The following is a 27,228-nucleotide window of genomic DNA, read 5'->3' on the forward strand; positions in this document are numbered from 1 at the left end:
TTGCCGTTGATCACAATTAATGTTTAGAGTCTTGTTTGACGAAAAGTATTTGCGGTGCAGTGAACCCGCAAAAAGGGTTGCGACATAGCAGAGACGACTGTGACGCGACAAACCTGAATGTTATGCGTTCCAATCGTGTCTTAGCAATAATTTAATGAGTAATCGTAACTTACAGTTTGATGCCATTTCTGATGGCTTTTAAAACAGAATCATCAACATTTTCAAGCAACATTTTCAAACAAATGTCATCAGTCCAACCAACAGAACAGTTGTCAACATTTGACTCATATGAAAGTGCTCTGTTTTCAACAATAACAAAAACTAAAATTGGGTTTCGCTTGAAATTTAAGTCGCTCTGGAATGATTAAAAAATAAATACCATTTTCTTGCAACTGTATTATTGTTGAACACACAACCACACAGTCTCCAAAAGCAAGACTGCAACCTGATGTGGAACCCCACTGACTACTTGCCATTTGTCTTCCCGTTTTCCAGCATAAAGAATGCAGGACCAGGGTTGACAAAGATGTCCTGGTATGGCACACTCTGGTGCAGATTCACAGCACCTTCCTTCTGAAGCACAAGGAAACACTGGAACGTTCGAGCCACCTGCAAGCGGGTTTTTCCCGAGCAGAGGTCACTCAGGCAGAATGACGTGTCTTCAAACCACTGCCACACAAAGGCAAAGGTGTCAAACGTGCAGCCCGGATGCCAGAGTCGCCAAGTCATTATATTGTCAGATCCTCCGATCTCAACTATTATCACAATTTACTGTATATATATTTTAAAGGGGAAGTCAACCCAAACATATTTTTGTCAAGAATACGTTCTATGCAGGCCCACTAGTTGAAACACGGCATTCAGCCCCAAAGACTAGACTTGCGTTGGCATGAAAATGAAGTTATGTCCATTTTTATGCCGAGCGCAAGGGTGCCACTCTACCAAAATAGGACCCTTTGTGTTTTTCAATGGCAATCTTAAACAGGAAGTCAACCCAAACACATTTTTTTTCCAGAATATATTCTATGCAGGCCCACTTGAAATACGGCATTCTGATTAATATTGCGTTTGTGGAATATGAGTTAAGCAGGAAAATTCACCCGTTCTTAGCCATCTGAGGGCATTTTCTGTCGACTGAGCATGACATCACAGACGCTCAGGGCTCATGTGATGACCAATCATGGCTCAACCTCAGAAAACAGGTGAGCTGTGATTGGTCGTTACCTGAGCCCTGAGCAACTGTGATGTCATTTTCGGTGGACAGGAGTGACAAAATGGCAGGCCCTATGGATGGACAAAAACTAGTGGATCAACTCATATTCCACAAACGCAATATTAATCAGAATGCCTTGTTTCGATTAGTGGGCCTGCACAGAACATGCGTCGCGGGGAGGTGCTGGAGCCTATCCCAGCTGACAACGGGCGAAAGGCAGACTATACCCTGAACTGGTCAACAGCCAGTCGCAGGGCACACACAGACACCGTCACTGAGTGGGAACCGATCCCGCCGCCCGCACACAACTCGGGCGTGTGTACCACTACTCCATCAGCGACCCTGCATAGAACATATTCTGGAAAAAAATGTTTGGGTTGACTTCTCCTTTAACACGAATTACAAATATAAATTGATCCAGCCACATTGTGTATTACAACAGAGGCCGCGATTTGAGGAAATATGGCATTGAGTAAGAGGAACGCATGCAGCATTAATAAAAAACACTATTTTTAGGTGCTTACTTGAAGGGATTTCAGGAGCACATGTGCCTGTTGGTACACCGTCTGCTCCTCCCCAAAGTTTTGGCGGCACAGCAAAGACTGCAAGTTACAAAGGGAGCGAGTTATTTGCTGGTAGTGCCAGCTCAACCTCCAGGGAGGTCTGGGACAAGTAAAGATGAATCGTCTGCTGCAGCAGTCTGAGTTAGCTGCCCATCATTAATACTTCTGCATAGGCGGACAAAATTGGTAAAGACAAAGCAACATTATATCACTCTCAAACTACCAGAAGTGAGCATTTAATCAAATTTTGCTGGTCTTTCATTCGTCATCCATCAGCGGCCTGGGTACCTGTCCGGTACCTGTCAGTCATTCATCAGTCCATCATTTTTCGTGACGAACCGAATTGCAATCGTCAGTTCGACGGTTCATCAATCAGGTCGGCAGTTAAGTCCGTCAGTTAGTCGGTCAGAAGTGGGTTGGTCCGTCAGTCCGGACCTGTCACTGCTTCCTTGTGATGTGTTTAAAAATAGCTAACTGGGTAGGGAAACTTTAAAAAATAAGGCTCCCTGACCCGATCAAGTTTGCACTCCAACCCACTGCCGCCGTTGAAGCAGCGTGGGTCATACAACCTTAAACTTATTTGAAAAAATAAGAAGACAAGATGAACGATATAGCGCTAATATTATACTTTATAAAAACAGAGTAATAACACAATTGAATAGAACTGTAAAGCAATCCATTTCAGTGTGCCGCTCCTTCTGTTGTACCTGCTTGAACCAATGGGAGGCAGTACTGTATGGTAGTCATGCAGACACAACAAAGTAGAACAGACTAATTCTTCAACTACTACTCAGTATGCATCTGTAATATTAGTCATTTTAAAATAACATATAAATAAAAAAATATATGCTTGTGAGTGTTGTTCTATTATCTGTCTACATGTGTCCTTCCACCATTTTTGTTCAAATATCCATTGCTTAGAGGGCTGTAAAACTGATGCTAACCGTTTGCATGTCAATGGTAATTTAAATTATATGCTATCAATAAGCTAGTGCGCCGTTGTTAAAACGGGTTATTTTCTGTAAAACCACAACTTACCACTACAACAATCTCTTTGTTTTGTTTAGTTTTTGCGCTTCTTGCCCCATAAAAATGTATATTATTGTTGAATGCATAAACTTCAACTAGGAGTAGCCAAAAGCAGCTTCAAGCCTCTTTTTTTGCTGAAATGTTCAACTGCTGTTTTTTGCAAAGAGTTGAATAGATTTCATCTATTACATTAAATCAAGTCTGAGCTTGGAAGTCAAAGAAAAACGTTGTCGGAATGGCGGCTCGTATATGGAAAAAAAAATCGTAAATCAAGTTACTCGTATGTCAAGGCAGGTATGCATATACTGTACATGCACACGTGGCAAAGACTTGCTGTAACGTCCACTAACAACCCAGGCTAAATTAACAAAGAGGTTAGTCTTTCAGTCGGGATATATCACTTCAACATACTACTTGACACCAATAATGACTTTCTTATCAGGCAGGACTTTGGCACCATCTGGTGGTTTGTCAGAGCATTATAGAAAAAGCACAAAAATTAGAATAATTATAAAATCTAGTTTACTTTTTGTAACCAAATTTGCAGATGCACTGGGGTACGAGGCAGAAAGTCTCAAATATAGTCTACTTTTAGCAACCAAAGTTGCAGATGCGCTGGGCGGCGGGGGCAGAAACAGACTGCAATGATTGGTTGCTGCATCCAGGCAATACTGCAATGAACAGCTTCAATGAACAATGGGATTCATCAACTTCTTTCAGTCTTGTATTGCCCGTATGTGGCCAAGGCGGGCACACAAGAAGGAGCAGCATTTAATTGACACAATGTGACCAAAACCCCCCAAAATGATACAATTAAAATACACACTGCAACTATTTTTGTTGTTTTTTTGGGGGAAGACTGGAACGGATTAAGGGCATTTCCATTCAGTGTTTTGAGTTGCAAGCGTAGTCACCGAACGCATTAAACTTGGATTTCAAAGTGGCGCTGCATTTGGGTTCATTTGAATCCAACAATTAATAATGCTGGCAAACGCTGGATCCATGCAAAGTTTGAAGCCACCTGACTGTGCTGCTCCATGTAAGACTGATGGACAAACATGGAGTCCTCTGATGCAATCTCTGGATGACTCACGTCCAATCTGTGTTCATCCTAACAGACACGAAGCGCATATGATAAACGTGAATGAACGATGCGTCAAAATCGACCAGAAATAGTCGGTCTTACTTGCGTGAGCTCCAAGTCACTCAGGTTGTCGCTGGAATAAATAACATCTGTGATCTTGTGTTCTGTGGAGGAATCCATGAGGCTTTCTATGCTGGGTGGGCTCACGTTGCTGTGAGCTGACACAGGGTACAGAAAATGTGCAACAGAACAGAAAGACCGCAAAAGGTAGACTGTTGTGTGTGAAAGTAAGAGGGCCCAAACGAAATTGATTTTTTGAGGCACTATGTATGTAGGCAGTACATAAGCAACCTAATGGTCAAGTTAATGGCAAAACATGATTCATGTATGGTGCTGAATCAGAGTTCTTCGACTTCATTCGTTTCTTTGCTATGAAGCGATGACTTCAGAATAAAAACCTGAGACCTTTTTTCAGAAGTCACAGCAGGTCATTTTCGGGCTTGCCGCACACTGTGCGATGATTCACAATCTGACAAGGAACAACATTTGACCACTCAACCCTGAGCATTGCGCAATTTAGCATAAAGGATTCCCTGCCAGGTGAACTGTGCAAGTCTGTATCAAGTTCTGATGCTCCTCATACTGTATGTTGTACAGAATTACTTTTTTAAAATCCATCCAAAGATGGAGTGTCAGTCAAGGAAGACACAAATTATATACTAATAGCATTATTAGTAATTTGAACAAATGAGTTCATAAGTTTGTATCAAACTGTGCCCTTTGTATTAAACAGTAGCCAAGAAGTAGCTCTCATCTTTGAAAGGGTTGATGACCCCTGTATGCTAATTGGATTGAACGCAATCAGAGCACCGCCTAGTGGACAAAATGGCACAAAAACATCATTCCGAGTGACTCCAACACTGAACAGCATTTACTATTTCATGAGACACTAATATATCAGTGTTTAATCGGCAAAACTCCGGCCAATTAAGATTATTTTGAAAAGTGGTATAGCCTCAGCCGATGAAATCAGCCAAGAGAATAATCGGTCGGGCCCTCGCGGATAAAAAAAAGCATCCTACCTTCATAGTCATCTTGCTGCATGACCGCTTCCTCCTCATATGTCACCTGGATAAGATCCTTTGGAAAAGCCTGTCAAGGGAAAATGACATTCAACAATAATATCATACATTTGAAATGGGTATTTTATATGACTTGATTGGGGAGAAGAAAGCCCTTATGGTGTACCTCCTTAATCTCTGACCCTATGACATTGGAGCACGACTGCATCCGCAGTTTGACTGCAGATCCACTTTCTTTCCAGTACATTAGCTGCCGAGTGGGTGGAGCCATGATCAGGGTGACAACCAGATCAGAGTCGTCGCTAAGCTGCATCCGCATGGCTTTGTCGGTCAGAATTGTCATTTGGTCCACAATCAACTTGCACTTCCTCCGTCCTCGTTTCTTATTTGCGCTTGCTGAGGAAATGTGAGAAATGTGAATAATGATTCATGTGATTTTATGTTTTTCCTTACTATTCACTGACGGACAGATGAAGTTGGTTAATCCTGTTAAAGGGAAATCAACCTAAACATATTTTTTTCAAAAAAATGTTCTATGCAAGTCCACTAGTTGAAACAAGGCATTCTGATGAATATTACGTTTGTGGAATAAGAGTTAATCCACCCGTTTTTAGCCATCTCAGGGGGCGGACATTTTGTCACTTCTGTCGACTGAAAATGACATCAGCTCAGTTTCAGAAAACTGGTCAGCCGTGATTGGCCGTTATCTGAGCCCTGAGCAACTGTGATGTCATTTTCAGTTTCAGACAGAAGTGACAAAATGGCCGCCTCCTGAGATGGCTAAAAATGGGTGGATTTTGCTGCTTAACTCATATTCCACAAACACAATATTAATCAGGATGCCGTGTTTCAAGTTGTGGGCCTGCAGAGAACACATTCTTGAAAAAAATATGTTTGTGTTGATTTCCTCTTTAAATCAATACACAACACAATTGGTTTGTCCCCCCCAACACATTCTTAAAGTGTGCCAACACATCGAGTGGTGTAAAACTCATTTTTGTCGCGGGCTACTATGTTTCCTTCAGAGGGCCGTTATGACCGTCAACTCAAATAAATGTGCAGTATGTTCACCTCATATTCAAAGTCGGCTAATGCAGGGTTAGTTCATGAAGTGACATCAAAACAAACCAGCTTCAAGAAGAGTGTGAGTGGAGTACAAAAGGGGGCAGGATGTGAAGGGGAATCTTGGCTATGACTGGTATGGTTCAAATGGTCTACTGTAAGTATGTTCTTAATTGTCCTCCAGCTGTAGCTGTAAGCCAATGTCAACATACAAAAGGTTTTAGTAAATCGGCCATTCATATTGTGTTTGCGAACGCATCTGCCATTGGATCGTTATACAGTAATCCCTCGATTATCGAGGTTAATGGGGACAAAAACCTTCTGTCATAGGTGAAAAAACGCGAAATAGAGGTTGACTTAATATTATTATTTTTTTCAAAATGTATATTATATATGTTTTAAAGTTTTATTTTGGGGGGGATTTACGCCTATATTACGCCGTTGTTTATTTGCCGATGTTTCGCCGTCCTTGCCGGGTGGCTGAGCGCGCTCCGCTCACAACTTGTGAAGACAGCTGTTTACTATCCGCTTATCCGGCTTGACTCTGACTGACTGAACAGCACATTTGAATAACGTTATGTGTTTCCGCACAGAACGTTGTTCGAAAGTGCTGTTCGTTTTTTTAGCGTGGACGAGACTAGCAAGAGGTTGCGATGATGCGCAGCCACTCATCTCACGGGGTGAATCCACTCGTGCTCTCATTGGTCGATCTCGCGCCGGGAACCAATCACGAACCTTTTATGAGTGCCCGCAGGTATGTACAAAGCCTCCGAGTCAACTCATCTCTTTGAAACAACGAGTCTTTCTGCAACATGCCGATATGGCTGTATTTTTTCATTTTCATTTGTTGATGAATATTTTTCAAAAACCTGCGATGCACTGAGGCCGCGCAACTCGAACCGGGATGGCGAGGGATTACTGTATTACCCAATTTTTACATGTTTGGTTTCAGATACTTCCTTGTGCTGTACACAGTAGGTGTTTAAAAATGAAATGTACACTTAAGAGATAAATAAACACGTTAATTTTGCTGTGCCTACAAGTTTCAGGCAGAGGAAAAAGGGTAAAGGTCATCTGCTCTTGAGGTGGCTGACTCAGGGACTCTTCTTCCTCTGCAGGTTCTCTTCTCTTTACATCTGAAGAACAAAAAGATGGAATTTCTCACCGATTTTTATATGTGCAAGTGAATGCTGAATAAGGAATGTCTAAGTGCACCCTTGTACCGTGCTGGTGGGTGATTGAAGATTCTTTAGGTATCTCATTTTGAAATTCTGCTGGGCTGATGTCCACAAAGTCAGGATGAGTGCCGCAGAATGTCAGGGAGTCTGTGGGATCAAAAAGCATCATTTCTCATAGATGAGAGAGATCAAGATGAATTGGTACAAAAATACATTTAAGCTACATAGCTTGATGAAGAACAGAGTCATAGAAGAACGTCTGTTTGTCCAGATCACTTAACGAGACCCACCAAGACATATCTCCAATCCGGTGCCCTCATCCCCAAACAAGTCGTGTGGTTGACCCAGATTCTGAAAGGTCATATCCAGCTGACCAATGTTGCACTGGGATATATCTAATGCAAATCGCAAAGAGACAACGATAAGGCAAGTCAGTACTCTTATAGTCTTCACCTCAATTGAACAAAATGTGAAAATGTGGCTAGGGGAATGCTACATGTGGTTCGGTGCATTAGTGAAAAGCTTTGTTGCATCTAAAACTGTCAGCTTGATTGTTTTTTTTTATTCTAAAGGTTGTTCAACACCAGGGGATTGGGGGGGTCTGCTTGATTTTGACATGGAAAAACATTTTTGTGTATGTTTTGGTGTTTACAGTAAATACAGTAAACACCTCGAATAGAAATAGTTGAAATTTTGTTCAGGACTCAGTTAACAACCAATCACAGCTTACCTGTTTTCTGAAGCTGAGCTGTGATTGGTCGTTACCTGAGCCCCGAGCAACTGTGACGTCATTTTCAGTTGACAGCAAGTGACAAAATGGCCACCCCCTGAGATGGATAAAAACAGGTGGAGTTTGCTGCTTAATTAACATTCCACAAATAACATTATTAATCAGAATATCAAGTTTAGAATAGTGGGGCTGCATAGAACATATTGAAAAGAACAATTTTGAGGTTGACTTGCTCTTTAAGCCATTAGAAAAAATGTAATCTGAACAATCATTTACAAAAGTTGTACGTTATAAAAGTTGCAATCCCCACCCACACGCACACACACAAAATGAATTAGTCTGATTGTAAATAATTTTGTTCTTCTGTTTCTGCGAATGGCTACCTGAATATTCCTTCAGGGTGATTTCCTCTGGATGACTTTGGTTTTGTGAGAAGATATCCATGTCGAAGTCACTGATGGAAAGAAAAACAGAACGAAAAATAAATATCAATCAAATATTAAAATTTTACAATCATACATTTGTTTGGTTATGTAATTGAGGAACTTAACATTCAGCCCTCCTTTTCATACTTTTCATTATCAATTAGGTGTAGGAACTTTCTTCATTCATTGGGGCAAGCATTTTACTCGTAGAAATGTTTCGCTACATGAAACAATTGTGCCTTTGAACTTGTCATGCATCAAGAACATGTAAAGTGGAGAAATGATATGAGAAGAAGTGAAAACGGTACCTTGAGTGAGGCAAGAAAGAAAAATCTTCACTCAAGGAGATTTCGTTTACTGTGGCTTCAAACCTTTCACAAGACAAATCAATTGTACCATCTGGAGCGTCTGAAATGAAAAAGAAGGTTACATTCAAGCAAATGCCAAAATCTCAATCAATGTACTTGGTAGGAGAGAACTAACAGAGCTTTCTGGGTGCGAATAAGACATATTCTAGCAGAAAATATCCATCCTGTCCATTAACATTTTTGCACTCATCAACTCAGTGCCCACCAGTTAATGTGTATACTGTATAGTGTACATTAATTGGATATTGTGCTATATAAGCACCCAGTTAGCAGACAGTTTTATTCAAGACATGTTTTTTCTATCTTCACATGATTTTTAAACCCAATGAAGTTGGCTCATTTCAACAAATAAAGATCACACTCAAGAGATGATGAAGAACTATTGACACCGGCTGAGGTGTTAAGTAAAAATGTGTTACCTGGATGGAATGACAGTTTGAGCTTATCCACGGCATGACTGCAGTCTGTAAGGAGATATTTTGCTTTTCTGGAAAAGATCTGAGCCACGCCAAGGAGCAGAGATCCAGAGAGCCGCAAACCAAGTGTCTGTGAATACGAGACAACACATTTAATATAGGACTTTTGGTGCATTTATTAGGCATATGAAGTTGGTACTTTAGATTTGTTCACCTGTGGGGAAGATATGATATCTTCTATTGCTCCATCCAAATTATATTCAATAACGTGGGTCTTGGTGATCTTCTGCTTACAGTGCACTGACAACCAGATTTTCTTGAGCGTTTCCCACTTGTATGAAAAGGGCGTCCAAAAGGTGATCATCTTCCCGGAGTAATTTTGTCACCTGAAACAAAAACATTTTCTGTACGGTTTAATTCAAGTCGTTATGTCTTCAGAGGTAAAGTTAAATTACAAAGTTCTGGTGGCAAATATCAAAGAAAAGGTTCACTTTGAAGCAGGCTGTATTGGCAAGGAGTTTAACACAGGAAGTTTCCAAGAGGTAAAATTCTATATTCATATCAACAAGAAGACATAGAAAAAGCCATGAATTCCCCTAGACACAAAAATGAGTTAAAAAGAATACCTTGAGATTTGTATAACCGACTTCTTGTCATCTGGTGAGTGACAGTTGAGTAACCTATAGCAACCTAACAAAAGCGTCTTTCTGGTTTAATACTGTCCCCTAGAGTAAAATGTTTTTTGGGTGTCTACAGTGGTAATCTTTAATTACCGAGTTCAGGCATTAAAACGATTGGCATTTTGTAAGCTCCACTTTTGACAGCCAGCGAGTGACAATTGAGTAACCTGGCAACCACTGAGGAGAGCGTTTTGGGTCTCTCTGTACTATTATCGGCAGTAACGAAAACACTTACTGAGTAAACGAATTCCTTCCTTGTATCCAGTATTAAGGATAAACGACGGACTTCAGGTGAAGGATAAATGTGACAGTTGACGCGGATAGCTAGCTGCGCTGGCGAGTAGTTTAACACACGAAGTGCACCGTTAACCACCAATTTTGGACACGGCACAGGAGACTAAAGTCGAACGTTTATATCAACTTACAGTCTAAGCAGACACGGAAACAGACATTAATTCCCGCAGCTATCGCAAATACCAAATCAATTACTTGAAAGTCCCGCTTTTTGACACCAGCGAGTGGGATCCACGGAATTATGGTGCATTCGCGGAAGAAGGGAAATCTCAACTTTCAAAACTCCGACCAGCAAAAACATCAATTTTGGACACGGCACCGAAGAGTAAAGTCGTACATTTATATCAACTTAAAGTTCAAGCAATCACCGAATCAGACCAGTAGGCTTTTTGATATTTGGCGAGTGAGTGACATCCACTGATTTATGCTGCAGTCTCGGAAGGCGGGAATCGTACTTTTCCGACCTCCGATGAGGAAAAGTGCACTTGAACGCCCCTTTTAATTGATGAATCGCAGGATTGTTGAATTATGAAATAATTTCACATAACACAACATGATTTGATTTCATTATTGATGGAAAATGGAAATGAGATTGATTGTCGTGCAAATATTGAATAATAGTGAAAGCTGTCAAATTCTGGATTGTTTCTTAAAGTCTAAAGAACTGTATTCATGAGTTTGACATGATTGTTACTGATATAAGGGTGTGTTTGTTTTTTAAATTGTGTTTTTTTTACTTAAACTGCACTTCACCCATGCCTTTTGGATACACAACGATGACGGCTGTCCACAATGGAGCCAGTTAAGGTAAGGGTGTGCAGGTTTTTCTTAATGCTTAAAGTGATTATTCTCTTGAATCCCTCGTTGCTTTTTGTCCAGTGTCCCTTTTGCAGCGCAGCCAACTGTAATAAAACCTCACACACATCATTTGCCGTTTGTGAACAGCAGGGGACGCCATGTCATAAGCAAACGCCAGCGGCATTTTCTCATCACCACAAATGTGTACTGTACATCACCGTTTTCAACGAAGGCAGATATGCACCCTTTTTTGCAGGAATTATAAAAACAACAACCTTTTCCAAAGTAAAACATACACGCTGATTTGATTTTTTATAGTTTTTTTTAATCCAGCAGTTTTATGTTTATGTACATGATTAACTACAGCATTAGAAAGAGAAATAAAAAAATGTTTATTTTCGTTTCTACAAAATCATATTATTTCAATGATTTTTTTCGAAATAATGTATTAGACAAAGGGTGTTGAACTTGTTTCCATTGCAGACCACGGTTTTTTTAGCTTGTAAAAACGGTTTACAAAGTTTGTACTCGATTTTATTGTTGTTGCCAAATGTAAAAGCATAAATCAATTTAGAAAGAAACATGATATAGACCCAGTTTATTTGCTTTAGTGGGTCGGATAAACTGATATGACAGGCCAGATGTGGCCCTCGGGTCTTGAGTTTGACACCTGTGCATTAACCAATATATTTCACTAGCACCCCTCCCCACCATCACAATATATTTACATACAATCTTTATAATAAACAAAACTTGACTTAAACAAACAGGGAGAAATATTTTGTTTTTGTATTTTATTTATTTCTATGCATACAGGAAGCTATATACAGCACAGCTATATTCGGGCACCAGTGCTTTGGAATGCCCTACCTGCGGATATTAGAGGCGCTACCTCAGTAGAAATGTTTAAAACATGACTAAAGACTTATTTGTACACTTCTGCATTTAGTTGAACTGTTTGCTTTGGCTTCTTTACTGCCGCTTCTATTCTTTTCTATGCCCCCTTTTCCCAGGCTTTTGAATTAGGTGATGACGACCGAATTGGAGGTTGCTGTTTCGATCCCACAACTGACACAAGATCGGAGGTTAACCACATTTCTGCATTGACCAACTGGGCAAGGACCCACTTCACCCAAGTTGTCTTACTGAATTTGATTGACTTTGACATATTTTAACCAACAACTGTATAGTATCATAATATGTGTTAAATGATGAACACTCGGTATCCATTGCAGCCTGATCATTCTGGAAGGGGGATTCAAGGTTTCTCATTTTTTCCCAGAGGTTTTTTTTTTTTTTTTTTTAGTTTTTCCTTGCCCTCCTGGGGGTTAAGATCAGGGGATGTCGTGTATCGGCTATGGGCATGTGAAGCCCTTTGAGACTTTCCTGTGATTAAGGGCTATATAAATAAATGTGACTTGACTTGCTGGAAAAATGCTCTGACGTCACTTGCGTGACTTGTGTTTTCATGCGAGTCAACATGGATTCCCGCGGCGCTGCGTTGGTTATAGCCATTCTCGAGGCGCTTTTTGCTTACTTATTTGTCCGCAACCAACCACTGCTTCTCTTTGAAAGGTTTAAAAGTAATTCTGACCTATTGTCGGTCCTCCCGAACGCGTTTGGCGCCGTGTTTTTTGGTTTCGTAGAAGTGACGTCAAAGGACGGAAGTTACTTCTGAATGGACAGTATTTGGCTAACTACTGCCGCCTAGAGGCTTGGCATGCGCCTGGAAACGCACTTCCGCGGTTTCGTGTGGATGTGTTTTTTCTGTGTATTCCAACGCAGGCGGGGGCTGGGGAAGGATATACGGTTGTTAAAAAACAACGTCTACGTGTAGACAAGGCCTTTGACTTGACACAGTATCACATGAGTGTTTTGTCATACGTGCAGTAGCATGCATGTTTGCTTTGTTTCATGCTTTAATATTGCCCTGGCATCAAGAATAAGAGCATGGTACAAGAAATGGTTGGTGGTTGGAAACACTTTCAATGTATGCTGATTACAAGCCACTTCACAAGCCGTGTGGGGCTGCTTGGCCCTCTGATTGTTCTTTTTTTTTTTCGACACAGCATATTGAAAACAAAAAAAGCCTCTGCACCACTGCATATATCATTTATGTTTCAAAGGTATGTCTTTGCATAATGAACTCCATTCGTATGTCAACACTCCCCTCAAATGAATGCTATATAGTCACGGATCAGATCTTTTTTTTGGATCAGCAAAAACAAGCAAAAAAAAAAAAAGATGAATAGTCATTTAGAGAACACACTTGATTTGCTCTAGGGGGCCTGAAAAAAAATGATGTGGTGGGCCAGATGTGACCCCCGAGCCTTAAGTTTGACATGTAGAGAATTGTAATACGATGAAAGCTGGCCATCTTGCAATTTTATAAAGTCTTACAACTGATACACAAAAACCCCTTCCCGGTGATGTCATCGTGTGTTTCTGAGTGCCTATCTGGTCTTGTTTGTCAAATGAGCGAAGGAGGCAGCACCACTAGAGGAAGTCAGCTAGTGGTGTGGCGACGAGCTGGCTGAGTGTCACCTCTCTGTGAACGGATCCAGTCAGTATGCAAGCTGTCCTTTGGGCTGTGCTTACATGACACTTGGCGGGATTGTCAATGCAATGAAGACACGCCTCGCATCTGTCCACTTGTCCGTTCGAGAAGTGTGTGGAGATGCTTGTTTCTTTGTTGCGCTGCGGAGTGGAACCCAATCGTGGACTTGACCTACAGATCCTCTGCCGTAATGTGAATGTGTCCCTGTAGAGACACTCACGGAAGTTTGGCTTACAAAGCAGGTAGACCACTGGATTGTAGATGGTGGAGGATTTGGCAAACACAGCGGCCACGGCGAATGCGGACGGCGGAACCCGTGTGGCGTCACTGAATGCTGACCACATGGCCACACCGGCATAGGGAGTCCAAGCACCGAGGAACCCTATGCACACTGCTACTGACAGCTGTGGGAAAGAATAGCCAGAGGCACATTGTAAGGAAAACACCGTTGTTTTTACGGAAAAAAAAACGGCAGCTGTGGTTGCCAGAATAATTTTGTAAAAAATACAGCAGAGTGTAAAACACATTACAAAACAACCTGTAAATTTTATAATTGCTCACTAAAATTGAAAATTAAACATCAATTTTCAGTCAAAGCACAACTATGCCTTTATTAATCAATTTTTTCCTGTAAAATGTACATAGAGCAGTTGCTTTTTTTATATGGACATCAAATCCCATTCAATTTCACTGAATAACGTCAGATGAAAGGAATTAAATAAAATAACTCTACTTATCCATGTTGTGATTAACAGTATTTATGGATAATGGCGTAGCTCACAACTTTAACTTTATGTGTATCGGTATATCTCTTAACGATAAAACGCCATTACCATTAGTATTACTAAATATATGCTTACAACAATAAAGATATACATTTCAGGCAGAACATTTCAGACTTGTTCTTTTGTATTTGTTTAGAAGAGAGGGAAAAATCATTAAAAATTGGACGATTTTTTTGGAAGGGAGGTATGTTTGAATACAGTAGCTGTTTTATTTTGGAATGTGTTAGTGGATAAAACAAAATTGGCACATTTAAAAAGAGCTAATATTGACCGATTAATCCTGTCAAGCCTTAGTGCCTTGGCCCTAGTGTGTTGAGATGAAAATGACCCAATGTTTTTTGAAATACTAGCCGTTGTTCGGACGATTTATTTCTAAACTTTTTGACTACGCAAGCAAACATTTGAGATACGAGTGCTCTGCGGTGGCAATAATCTCAACTCAGTTCACTTCACAACAAACGGCAGTTTGGCAGAAAGTAAGCAAATCTTCAAAAAACATACATCAAACTGTTTACTATCAAAGCGAACAAAGAGAATTATGCATTGTTTTATTATTGTTATTTTTCCAACCCCGGAAAATAGATTAGCGGATGGGTTGATGACATGATAGGTTGAACATTTTAGGCTATGTGACGTTTGCAACGCAAGCGCAAGACAGTTGTGACATTAATTTTGGTCAACAGCAGAAGGCGATATAGGTTAACACGGCGGCCCCCTGAGATGAGGTGAAAATTGATTAATTAATTTGTTTGATTTTTATTCCACAAATGTAATATTAATCAGAATACCCTGTTTAGATGAGTGGCCAGGGGTCTGGTGGGTTATTTTTAGTTCCACTTTAAAACGACCACTTTAAGAAGGAATATTTCAACACAAATGGTGCAGCAACACATGTAGACAGACAATGCCAATACTCACAGGCATAATTATCACACTGAAAAATGACTGATGTTACTGATGATTACTGAGTCGGTTGTTGAGTGGAACACTGTGTTGTATTTATTTACATTTTTTGCACTTTGCTGCTTTCCTTGAAAAGTGGTTGTACTGCCAGTGATTTTGAATGTTATTATTTGGCCACTGGATTTTGTGTTTTTATTTGTATGAATCTTTTATTAATTTAATGTGTGGTCTGCATAAAATATGTCATGTCATATCATGTCATCTTCCAAACCGCTTATCCTATATAGGGTCGCGGGGAGTTGCTGGAGCCTATCCCAGCCGTCAATGGGCGAAGGCAGACTACACCCCGAACTGGTCGCCAGCCAGTCGCAGGGCACACCTAGACACTGTCACTGAGCGGGAATCGATCCCACGCTGCCCGCACACAACTCAGGCGTGTGTACCACTACACTATCAGCGGACTCGCATAAAATATGTATTTTAGAAATAAATGTAGAAAAAAAATTGCCATTTCTTTCATGTAATTTTAAGGAAAAATACGTATTCTAAATGTTGTTATTTGTGGTATAAAATTACCTGTATCCAAATATCAAATTTTGTGTATGCTGCACAGCTCTACTCTCACATAGCTAATGCCAAAGAGACACACTCACTCGCTCTGACCTTGACAATAAGCGAGTGCGCGTTGGTGCTCTTCATTTGTGGCGACACGTGCTGCTGGACAGCCTGCCGGGACCCTCGCACTGTGAGCAGGATGGACGAGTAGGAGAGAAAGATGATGGTGCAGGGCAATGCGTAACAAAAGACAAAAAGGCAGACAATGTACGACAAAGCTGAAATCTCATGGTTGGGCGCGTGCCAGTCAATGCAACAGGCCGTGCCGTAGGGCTCCGTGCCGTATCGTCCCCACTGCGCCAAGGGCCCCACGGCAAACACTGACGCGTAACACCACACTCCAGCCACCAGGAGGCGAGCGTGTGCCCAAGAGAACTTGTTGCCTGACAAAGAGAGGAGACACAGTGAGCCGTTTTGCTTGTTACAACTAAATTGCTAGTTGGTTGGTCATCTGTTTCTCACCATAATTTGGAAAGCAGACTTTAAGGCAGCAAACGAAGGAGAGGGCAGTGAGGTTTGTCAGGCTGCAAAGACCGAACAGTACACCACACATTGCGTAGAGCTGACAGGCGGTCTCTCCAAACAGCCACCTGTATGCAGAAAGGAGAAGGAAATGGTGCAGAATGTATGTAATGTCTAACTTGTCTGAAATGTCGATTATAGCCCGACTGATAAGTCATTTTGGGCAGTAAATTCCTGTACATGTACACATTCTTATGATAAAATAAAATTCAAGGCAACGAAGCAGAACACTGCTAAATTAAATAAGGACCTTGAACAACTGTCAACCCGGAATGTGCTATGACCAAAATTCGGCCCGGGAACATTTGTCGACAGCAGCCATTAGGCGCCGAAAAATAATCGGCTGATTTGGTTCATTGTCCTCATCACGTCTAGTTGTTCCAGGTGTTTGTTGTCAAGTCTTACCTACGTTTTGTTTTTTAGTACTTTGAACCTTGTTATTTTATTGTTGTTTACCACAAGTCATTTATAGTAACTGCATATTTATACTTAGAATATATATATGCAATTGCTCCAAATCCGAATTGTATAATAATCTGTCTTCAGTTAAAAAAAAAAAACCCAAACAAACAAAAACTTGACTCTTATAATCAATGTCAGTCAAAATCATTACTTCCATATCAGAGTAAGCATGGCCACAACATCCACAGACACGGTTTCATGAAATAGGATGCACACATATACCAATCTTGCCCAACACACTCATAGTCAGTGGCGTGCACAGACATTTTGAGGGTCAAGTGCTTCGGGGAAAGGGGAAAAAAAGAACACTTTTGTGCATATGGAATACCTTATTGACAATTCCGAACATCCGGGCATTTCAAGATGCAACGCTGACTAGTCGGTGAGGTCGGTGTGTGTGCGGAGGGGGCACATATCAGTGGATTATTTTCACACGTTTAGTCGTCCCGTTTTTTTTAAAAAGATCGGGCCAACATTGACCTCAGTAAAATGTATTCATTTAAAAAAAAAAAAATTCTCAAGGGCACTTTTTTGAGAGAGGGCAGAGGGGCAAGAGCTTCAGCACTAACTGAGGTCTATCTGTGCATGCCACTGTGGCCACTGGTTTTGTGGCAATTCAAAATTTGAATTGCAGCTGACATCCCAGATTAGAGCCAATCAAAACGCACATAAGCGTTCGCACGCTAAGAATAACCTTTGGGGTTTTAAACGAGCGGGACCCACCTCCGCCAAGCCATACTGCACATTGTGTTTTACAACAATACTTAACAACTATATCTATAATTTTATATGTACTACTCATGTTTTGGCACCCACAGATTCACCTATTTGCTTTTTTTTTCCTTCTTTTCTTATCTTGGGTTTGAATAAATATTTATCAATATTTCAAGAATTAAGGAAGTCATGACATTTTAAAGACTTCAAAAATCAGTCAAAAATGTTGGTAGCTTTCTCCATTGTTACAATAGAAAAGCCTGTGGCTGAGTATCTGCGTGAAGCAGTGTGCGGCTGTTTAGGGACATGTAAGAGCAAAGAGTAGCATTTTGAGTTGAAATAAACAACTATATTTGTCATGAAAGCCATTTCTGCACTGCGACCTCTGTCTGCCTATGGTTTGTTTGGCTACTGGAGATTCCCGCACCTTTGCTGGCAACAGATGGGTGGCTAGCTTATCCCGGTGGACGGCTCCCCTGCGCCAAAGTCCCCCCCCCGACCCCCCTTCAAGGTTAGGCGACACAAACTTGATGCCACTTCATCTGCATGTCCCCAAATACCTCAAAATGATGTAGTGTGGTCGATATAAATGTTGCAGCTAGCTTTCATCACGTTTAAGGTAGTCAAAGATCAGTTATCCTGTGTGCGATAAACATCGAAATACTGCATGAGAATCATCAAATTGAAAACGAGGCGGCAGAGGAGATTCCACTGTACATCATATCTAAAAATAGACACAGGAAACATATTTTTAACAAGGCAGAGCTAATTATTCTGAGAGGAGTGCAATACAGACCTGCGCGACGTGATCACGCGATAATGATAATCACCTCACGAAAAATGGTCACGTCCCTAATAAATGTAGATTAGATGGATTGATTGATCGTGCCTCAATCATATGCAGATCTTTCCTTTTCCTGCGGCGGCCCAGTCCCTATCCCCCACAAATAGCGCGGATTAAATGTACCTGTAGAAGAAAGAGCGAAACTTGCAGTCTTGCAATCGCCGTCGCCAAAATGTACCACGTGTGATGTAGGCTACATGCTCTTAAAATATCCACACTCTCTTTTCTTTGACTGCAACGCCATCTATTTATTGTTTAATATGGTATATGATCTGATATCTGTAATATCATTTTATTTTAACTGATTATTTATTTTTAGGTTGGATCTAAGAGGGGGAGAATAGTTCGATGGCATACCTGTGTGAGAACGCTGACGGTATTGCCAGGGGGAATAAAACAAGCGTCATCCCAAGGTCACTGATTGAGAGATTGATGATGAAGTACTCGGGCGGCTTCAGGCTTGAGCGCTTGTGATGGGCAACAAGTAACAGAATGCAATTGCCCAGGAGGGACAGCACACCTGCGAGGGAAGAAAAAAAAAAAAGAAAAAAAGATTGTTCATACATGTGCACTTGTCGACCTCAGCTAGGGATGGTCAAGTAGTTTACTCACAATATAAGATGTAGAGTGAGCCCATGACAAGATCATACTCCTTGGAGATAGTGGAGCTAAACACAGCCGTTATGTCTGAAGTATTTTCCATCTAGAACGTTGGCGCACACATTTGGAATTAGTACATGCACATTGCACACCAACAACGGCAGACGTTCCAACAGCTTCTTTCCTCTTGCTCTTCACTTTTCAAACAATGAACTATCAAGTTCACTGTGAATACTTAATCATCAGACGAATGCCAGCAGGTGGCCAGAGATTTCCTCAAAGCTATTCTCGGTATGATGCACTCACTTGTAAACCTTGTTGGATCAAATGCAAAATAAATGAAAAAGGAGGACAGTTCATAATTTCACTCTGAAGTGAGTACGCAGTATGATAGACAGATGGAAAGAATCGCTCTGGATTTAGAGGGTATTTTAGCAGACAAAACATTTAGTTGAAGTATCCATATTGTTTCTCTACTACAACATGCGCGTTTACACACAACCGACCAGTTATGACAGCAGTAATGCTCGAGAATCTAAAAGATACTTCTGAGTTTTCAAAAATATGATGCTTATAGATTGTTAGAAGAATTTGGCTAGTGTCAGTGGTCTTGATTTTTTTACTCAACAATTTTGTGTTGTCTGTAATGTATGAGTGTTTGGAGATGAACTGCACCCAACATGTCAAAACATTCTATTGTCTTTCAGTTTTACATGCCTTCATTTTGAGCTTCTGTTTACTTAAATCTATGAAGTATTTATTCTGAAAATGTTTCTTAATATGTTTCAAAGATTGCACCGACTCGCTCATGGGCCAGGGGCACTTTTTCATTTTACTCTCGCGAATTCGCGGGAATGTGATGTATGCCAATTACTCCCTGCTTTATTTCCAAAACAAAGTGCTGTACCAAACAACTTTCCTTGCACTAAAAACACGTCTTGAACTGAGTAAACGGAGATTATTTTTGAGAATAGCAGTGTGGGCAGTAGAATTTGCCACATTTAATAGGCAATACATTTTTGTGAAATTATTTGTTATGTAGGATTTTAATAGATTTTTTTTTTTATTCCTTTTTATTAAATTCCACAAAGATGGCGGCCACTTGTCACATTGTGGTTAAAGCCGCAAGCTGTACCCGACCAAAGATTTTGGAAGACCTTGAAAGGCGAATACAAAAAAATTTTTTTTTTCAAGAGTTCGTGTTGAAATTATCTTTTCCGCTGGGAATAGCAGACATTACAAGAAACTACCGGATCAGCTGGGGGTTGTAAGTGTAACAAACCATTTTCATTTTTCGTTACAACTTTAGCTTGGCTTGTTACTGTGCCTTAGCTTTGGACACGGCAGTATTGTACTCCATGATCTCCACTTGGCTGCAGCAGTCCATGATCTTCCTGTCTGGTCTTGTCTTCCATGTATTCAAAGGCGACACTGACGTTCACGGACTGAGATAATCACACGAGCTCAAGAGAAAGACTTGATTGTGATGCAAGTGAGCATGCCAGTCAATCTTGAAACGCTCCTCTGTCTGAGTTGCATTAAAAGGAAGAAAAATGCCCATGCCCCATTTTAATGCCTCCTGAGTGCACTGTTGTGTCATGATGCGTTTTTAATATGCGTTTTGTAGGGTGGGCATAGAGAGCATCAATCCCATGAGTACACGGCCATTCAGCAATGTTGGCATGATCTATATGTTGTATGACGGGTAATCTGTGATGTATCTTGACATCTGGGAAAGTGAAGGAGAAAAATACCTCCAGGGTGGGGGCAGATGGCAAGTGCCTGGAAGAGCTCGAGTGGCTCAACTGTGCCTTTGGCTCATTCGGTCCGCATTTGGAGGCTGAGCTGTGACGTTGCTCTTCACCAACTAGTAAGACAACAAGCCTGAATAACACTTTTGTTCAGCCGTAAAAGTATTTTTATTTACAGACCCGTCTTATCTGACTCAAGATGACTGCTATGCTTGTGGAAATGATTTGATGTTTCCTTTTGCATTTACATTTACCCGCTACATGTTGCAATTGCAGTCTTAGTTTTGATTTGTTTTTATTTATTTATATTTATTTAACCGTTATTTATACAGGTAAGGCAATTAAGAATAGTAGCAACAACTAACTTATTAATTGAGAACTGATCAATGATCAAATTAATCGACAGCTATGGTGATAATTGAGTAAGCGCCTCCAGACCAAATTCTTTGAATTTCAGCCTCTCAACAGTAAATATTCTCAGATATCTGTAGTTCTCAATGAAGCAGAATGATTACATTTGTAATTAAATTAAGGCATTGACAAACAACTGCTTTTACTTCGGGAAACAATGATCAACATTGTTGCCAATTTTCTGACAGATGTTACGGACCAAACCAGTAAGTGAGCTTTTGAATGAAGGGATGAAAATATATTTTTTATATGATTTATCGATTATTAAAATAATAATAATAATGATATAAAAGTTGAAAAACCCTAGATAAGAGATTCAAATGTGCAATGCCAAATACAAAAGCAAAGACAATCCAATTTAATTCCATAATAATCCTTGAGTAAGTAAAGGATATTTTTTCAAGTTAAAGTATTTTTTTAGGGCGATGAATTGATTAATTAGATTTTTAAAAAAAGCAAAATTTTTCAAACTTCCATTCCTTTATTAAAAAGCAGGTCATTATTTGAAATTAAAAGTCCACACACCACAGCATGAACATCTCAGAGCTCTTAAAGGAATAAATTATGAATATTTTTACTGATGAATTGAGTATCCAAGTCTGGATTCGACACACATAAGTGGCAAAAAAAATAACAACTTCAGAAGCTATGTTATCATAATCGTAAAAAAATATTGACCGTTTACATTTGCTTTTTTTCTTTATCTTATCAGTGAATTTTGAGGATGCAAAATATTTTATATCACTTGTGTTGGGATTTTCTTTTTCAAACCAGACTTGTAGATTTATATGCATCCCTTCACTTGTGCCATACGTATGTCACCCATTGAGTCATGACACACGTATCCAAAGACCTTGGGAGACCTTTTGTAAGATTGAAGTGCACTGTCTTCACCCTTGCTGTGTGTAATCGAGCGCCTGCGCCACTGAAAGTCAGTGACAGTGACAAGCAAATGTCATCGTGCTCCACTATTTACACTGCCGCATGACAAATTGGCTGCGGGCCGTTCATTCAAACAGCGCTTTGAAACATCTTATGTAATAGGTTCTGAATACGATTTAGATCACAGGTGTCAAAGTCAAGGCCCGGGGGCCAGATCTGGCCCACAACCTCATTTTATGTGGCCCGCGAAGGCAAATCATGTGCGTCAACTTAACGTTTCATGCAAATTGTTTTCACTTCTAACAACACTGAGATATGAGAGACTGCAATGTGTTATTTGTTACCAATCCTCGCCTTCAAAATAAATTGAAAAATAATTGAACAAAAAATTATCTCCTTCTAAATTTCAAAACTAGCTATCCATCAATTTGTTGTGTATATGTGCTCATATAAGGTGTTCATACATTTATATGGGAACGCAATCATAACGGCCCACCGAGGGACACCATAAATACCGGTACAATGTGATCTCTCATTGAGCACAATCCTCCCATCCCAACACATTGTATATTCAAATAAAATGATCAGCTGAATAATATGAAGTTCAGATCTTCCTTAGACAACCACAATTATGCCATTCTTAATATTCAATCAAATAAAACACACAAAATAAAAAATAATTTAATAATTTAACAAAAAATTCAAAAGTATATATTTTTTTCATGAATCTCATTGGGTGGGCAGTCTGTCAATCTGGGTGGCCCTGTCCACACCCAGGCCCACCCATGGCTCCGCCCCTGCTCAAAACCCAAAGCTAATGACACTTACGCTCATCCAGGTTCGGAGAGATGGATACCCTTAGTTATTAATATGACTCACAAGAAGAGCATCGTGGGAAGTTAAAAAGTGTGAATTTATTGCCTTCACACCACAATGTGACAAACAAACAATGTATGAAAAGGAAACTTAAATAGAGCTCTTCTATGAACAGCTAACATTTGAAAACTGTTGTTGTACAAATGTGTGTGTGTACACTGCTCTGATTGTTCTGCTACACTGGAGCAAAGGGGAGCGACATTATCCAGTACAGCGCTCGACACTGTGACTGTTACTGCTTGCAAATGGTTGCAACTTTTCAACCGGTGGCGCTAGTGCGATTTCAAGTTCTAATGCTCAAAACAAAACATAAATTAAAATATATAAAACAAAAATGAAAAAAAAAAGATTGATAATTTGCTTTGAGGAGCTGATGCGGTTTCTTCTGTCAAAAATGATCTGTCCTGATTTGGAGAAGATTCTCTCTTGACATTGCTGGAATGCAGTCTCCATCCAGCACTAGACAGCAAAAGTTGTAACAGTTCAAATATCGTTTTTCCTTGCAGACTCTACATTCTGCCTTGGTCTTGTCAACACCGTTTAGACATGTCCAGATATGACTCCTTTTCCGGCCGTCCCTTTTTTTTTCTTAACGATTTCTTCCGAGAGTGTTCGCGTTGTCTCTCCTTGCTCTGTTCCTCTCTGATCTCTCTCCCTCCTCTGTGTGCTGTAACTGCCGCCACTTTGGCTCCATGCAGTCAGAGACAAATTGACAATCGAACGATGAGAACGGCTCCTAATATGGAGCCGGCAGCCTGTCTTCTGGTGTAGTCCACCAACATTTTAAACATGCTGTAGTGCAACCCCTGCTTAAGAAACCTGGCCTTGATCAAGCTGTGTTGTCAAATTTTAGACCCATTTCCAAGCTGCCTTTTATCTCTAAAATTCTGGAAAAAGTGGTGCACTCACAGTTAAAATATTTTTTGGATGAACAAAATGTCATGGAGGTTTTCCAGTCAGGCTTCAAGAAGATGCAGAGCAGAGTCTGCCCTGTTACGTGTTTTTAATGACATCCTCCTGGCAAATGACACTGGAGACGTGTATGTCTTTTTTTGTTGGACTTGACTACAGCATTCGATACGGTAGACCACAGTATTCTTTTGACCCGTTTGCAACACCAAGTGAGCATTAGTGGAAACCCTCTAGATTGGTTTGGATCCTATTTGGCCGTCAGTACTTTTTCTGTTAGCCTAGGTTCCTCCGAGTCCCGCTCTGCCCCTCTATCATATGGTGTTCCACAGGGTTCTTTTTTAGGGCCCTTGCTGTTCCCTTTATATTTGCTGCCCCACAGTTCCATCCTTCAAAAACACAGTATTTCCTTCCACTGCTATGCGGATGACTGTCAAATCTATGTCCCGCTGAGCAAAAAAGACACTTACTCCTTAACACCACTTTTGTCCTGTCTAGAGGACACTAAAGCCTGGGTGTCAATACATTTCTTAGATTTCAATGAAAAGAAAACAGAAGTTATGGTGTTTGGTCCCATTGGCTCTTCCACAAACCCACCCTGTTGACCTGTGCCCCCTGGCTTCATATCTAAAGCCAACATTCTCAAACTTGAGTTTTCAGCCAGTCCTCTCTCAAACGTCTCCAGTTGGTCCAAAATGCTGCTGCTAGCCTCCTAACTGTAACTCGGAAGATGGAGCACATAACATCAATTCTGGCCTCCCTTCACTTGCTCGCAGTGCATTTTAGGGTTCAATTTAAGATTCTTCTATTTGTCTATAAATCATTAAATGGCCTGGCCCCGGCGTACCTCTCTGAGCTCCTCCACTCCTACGCACCTTCCCGCAGCCTCAAGTTTGCGGACCAGGCGCTGCTTGAGGTGCCGAGGACTAAGCGGTGTCTCAGAGGGGATCGAGCCTTTTTGGCTGCTGGTCCTTCTCTTTGGAATGACCTTCCATTCGATGTTAGGCAAGCCCCCTCTCTGTCCATGTTTAAAACCTGTTTGAAGACACATTTCTATTCTCTGGCTTTCGATTCGTCATGAGACTGGAAAAATATCCGTCTGTTTTCCGGTGTCTGTTGTATATAGTGTTTTGTGTTAACTTATTGAATTCACTTGTTGCATTATGGCTATTTAGTTGTTGAATGTAAAGTGCTTTGTTACAGCTGTGGCTGTTGTGAAATGCGCTATCCAAATGAAATTGTATTGTATTGTATTGTACATCCTCTTCTTCACACAAACATTGCATAACCACAGCTTGACCAAACAAGAAATACATTTCTCCCATTGTTTAAATTGAAGCTGCTTTCTGGTTAGATGTTTTGTTTGAAAGGCACAATGCCTTTGCAATTTTGTTCCTAATGACAATCTGAAAATTGCCGTTATGATGAGCAGTTACCAAGAGAGAAAGATGTTCCTCAAAAGCTCGCAAATTACATCTGACATGTCACTCACTACGGAGTCAGCCTTAGCAGCAAAACCAGGCACATACAAGGAGACAAAGATTAACAATACGCTCCGAGTCTTATCACCGCAACAAGCTGTCCCCAAAAATATCAGAGACCACAACATGCACCTAAAATTCAAGAAAGACCGAGTGACTGTGTGCAGAGAGGCAGCATCCGCGATATTATCACCAATCCTGCCGCCGGGATGTCTTTGCTTCCAATGCTTCAGCATCCACATTCACCACTTTGTACTTTTGAACCTCGCTTGACCTTCAGTAAACACATGAACACGGGGAAAATACAACACAACTTCTGCCAGTCGAGAGTGAAAGATTATTATTGTGGCGCTGAAGCGATTTTATTTGATGTGTTCATTTGTCGCAGTCTGATCCGTAGCATTTCGAGTGGTCCGAGTGTTCAGCATCAGCGCTGCTTACCTTCCAGGGAAGAATTTCTTGTCCTCTGTTACACTCATGGAGGCCCAGTACAGAGCAGGACACTGGACAGGAGCTCCAGCCAACCACTGAAAAGGAGATGGAGAGGACAACCTGGCGCCACGCAGAGAGAAAGAGAGAGAAGAGAGAGTGCTGGAAAAGACACACTCACACACATCCAGTGGGCAGGTGGACACCCATGTATGACAATGTCATTATGTGGAGAAGCACTAAGCTCCAGTCAGATGCTCAGCCTGCCACAGAGAGAGAGCAAACAAATGGAGGGGGCATGGGTGTCTCATTTCCCAGGCAAGCTCAGCAAGTGTGGCTGATGACTCAAACTATTACTCATCCTATTTATTTGATCCATCCTAACACAATTTTGTTCTGCCATACTTGTTGTTTGCCGCGTTCAACTTTACACGTGTGAATCATGCACTGTCAGAAAACGGTGTGTTTGTGTGGTCACATGTGGGACTGTGTTATCCACTCGTATGGGTTCTTTTCAGAAACTGGAAGAGAAAAGGCTGCTTTGTCATACTTGGCGACAATCAAAATCTCTCTAAATATAAAGTACAATGTGAAAATTTGCAACATGTGACAGGGAAGTGATCGTCTAATTTTGCATACGTATTTTTTAACTGTAGGCGTGATAAGACCATGGATCAAGTGCTTACTTCACTATGCCTTTTGTACTTGTGTCAGCACATGTACACTGGGACAAGTTAACGATAGACAGCTTGTGAAAAAAGGCCCTATGGTCATTTGTCATCAAAATGTGTTAGTGCCTTTATAACTTTTGTGTTCATTTGTGTATGTTATTGCAGCGTTCTAGCTCATATGGCTTGTGCATGGGCAATGAGGTCCAACTGGCTGAAAACAAAAATTGCAAATAACGTGCAAATTTAGTTCAGCTGTGTGCATCAATGACAAAGGAACAACGCAAGTATATTTTAAGTGCCTTGTTGGCAACGGCCATTACTTGTTGCACCAGATGTGTTATAAGAGTGATATTTATTAGTTTTTTAGTGATGTTTATTAGTGAAAGTTAAGCATCGCGATTGTGGGCTTTTGATGTCAATGTCGGATGTATGCGACCTGGCGGTTAAGACTTCGGTTGCTTTGCAAATCCGATACGTATCCGATCTTGGACTACATATGAAAGTGGCCAAAAACTTTGACTTAATAAGAAGACATGATACACGTTTTTGAGACAAATAACCAGAGTTGGGCATCCCGGATGCACGCCCATTTTGTGGACAGTTGGACAGAGGGCGAGCACTCTTTTAAAAAGGACGGACTAAGCATGGAGAGTGGTAGATTTTCACCCGTCCCTCTAATCGTCCTTAACTGGGTCAAGTCCTGATTGACGTGTTGTGTTGGGTTCTTTTAAAAAACAATTCTCCCTTGCAAAGCCTGCACAACAATGAAGTGTTCTTTTCGTGTGCGTTCCCTCCCTGCAGTATCGTTCCCACAGGCATAATCTGCCCTCTATTGGAAGCCCATTTCACTGGAGATGGAAAAAAAAAAACTAAAAACTATGACCCGGATGTGGA

At 40.8% G+C, this 27,228-nt stretch overlaps 2 protein-coding genes across 9 annotated transcripts; both read right to left on the bottom strand.

Annotated features, from left to right (window-relative positions):
• Positions 1 to 133: 133 nt before the first annotated feature.
• Positions 134 to 12,571, bottom strand: rad21l1 (RAD21 cohesin complex component like 1). Of its 5 annotated transcripts, none has more exons than XM_086031914.1 (15): positions 10,066 to 10,372; positions 9,777 to 9,840; positions 9,365 to 9,536; positions 9,154 to 9,280; positions 8,675 to 8,774; positions 8,325 to 8,395; positions 7,502 to 7,606; positions 7,257 to 7,358; positions 7,074 to 7,169; positions 5,138 to 5,367; positions 4,972 to 5,041; positions 3,992 to 4,107; positions 3,827 to 3,916; positions 1,738 to 1,815; positions 134 to 669 (listed from the first exon to the last, which is right to left on the bottom strand). In XM_086031914.1, the coding sequence occupies exons 3-15, from the start codon at positions 9,512 to 9,514 to the stop codon at positions 466 to 468; spliced, it is 1,539 nt and encodes a 512-aa protein (XP_085888040.1). In that variant the 5' UTR covers positions 9,515 to 9,536; positions 9,777 to 9,840; positions 10,066 to 10,372; the 3' UTR covers positions 134 to 465. The 5 variants fall into 5 exon arrangements, with proteins under 5 accessions (XP_085888040.1, XP_085888050.1, XP_085888059.1 ...); XM_086031924.1 differs by having other exon boundaries at positions 10,320 to 10,354; XM_086031933.1 differs by lacking the exons at positions 9,777 to 9,840; positions 10,066 to 10,372 and adding an exon at positions 12,517 to 12,571.
• An 833-nt stretch (positions 12,572 to 13,404) lies between these two features.
• On the bottom strand, positions 13,405 to 25,921 carry opn7d (opsin 7, group member d). 4 transcript variants are annotated; one of them, XM_086032000.1, is made up of 7 exons: positions 25,676 to 25,921; positions 18,937 to 19,027; positions 18,682 to 18,844; positions 16,245 to 16,372; positions 15,831 to 16,165; positions 13,715 to 13,883; positions 13,405 to 13,619 (listed from the first exon to the last, which is right to left on the bottom strand). In XM_086032000.1, the coding sequence occupies exons 2-7, from the start codon at positions 19,025 to 19,027 to the stop codon at positions 13,540 to 13,542; spliced, it is 966 nt and encodes a 321-aa protein (XP_085888126.1). In that variant the 5' UTR covers positions 25,676 to 25,921; the 3' UTR covers positions 13,405 to 13,539. The 4 variants fall into 4 exon arrangements, with proteins under 4 accessions (XP_085888126.1, XP_085888116.1, XP_085888100.1 ...); XM_086031990.1 differs by having other exon boundaries at positions 13,700 to 13,883; XM_086031974.1 differs by having other exon boundaries at positions 13,405 to 13,883.
• Between the last annotated feature and the right edge of the window lie 1,307 nt (positions 25,922 to 27,228).

Source organism: Filicampus tigris, chromosome 1 (assembly GCF_054856515.1).
Source record: "Filicampus tigris isolate MCC_2025a chromosome 1, RoL_Ftig_1.0, whole genome shotgun sequence".
Lineage (NCBI taxonomy): Eukaryota > Metazoa > Chordata > Actinopteri > Syngnathiformes > Syngnathidae > Filicampus > Filicampus tigris.

Excerpts from the sequence above, each read along its gene's own strand:
- opn7d (XM_086031974.1), bottom strand. The coding sequence starts at position 19,027 with ATGGAAAATACTTCAGACATAACGGCTGTGTTTAGCTCCACTATCTCC. Across the intron at positions 16,373-18,681 it reads CCGTCAGCGTTCTCACACAG|GTGGCTGTTTGGAGAGACCG; the intron begins GTATGCCATCGA and ends TTCTGCATACAG. Across the intron at positions 13,884-15,830 it reads CGCACTCGCTTATTGTCAAG|CTGTCAGTAGCAGTGTGCAT; the intron begins GTCAGAGCGAGT and ends TCTTTCCCACAG.
- rad21l1 (XM_086031933.1), bottom strand. The coding sequence starts at position 9,514 with ATGATCACCTTTTGGACGCCCTTTTCATACAAGTGGGAAACGCTCAAG. Across the intron at positions 7,607-8,324 it reads CACCCTGAAGGAATATTCAG|ATATATCCCAGTGCAACATT; the intron begins GTAGCCATTCGC and ends GATTTGCATTAG. Across the intron at positions 5,368-7,073 it reads TTTTCCTCTGCCTGAAACTT|CAAGCGCAAATAAGAAACGA; the intron begins GTAGGCACAGCA and ends ACATTTCCTCAG.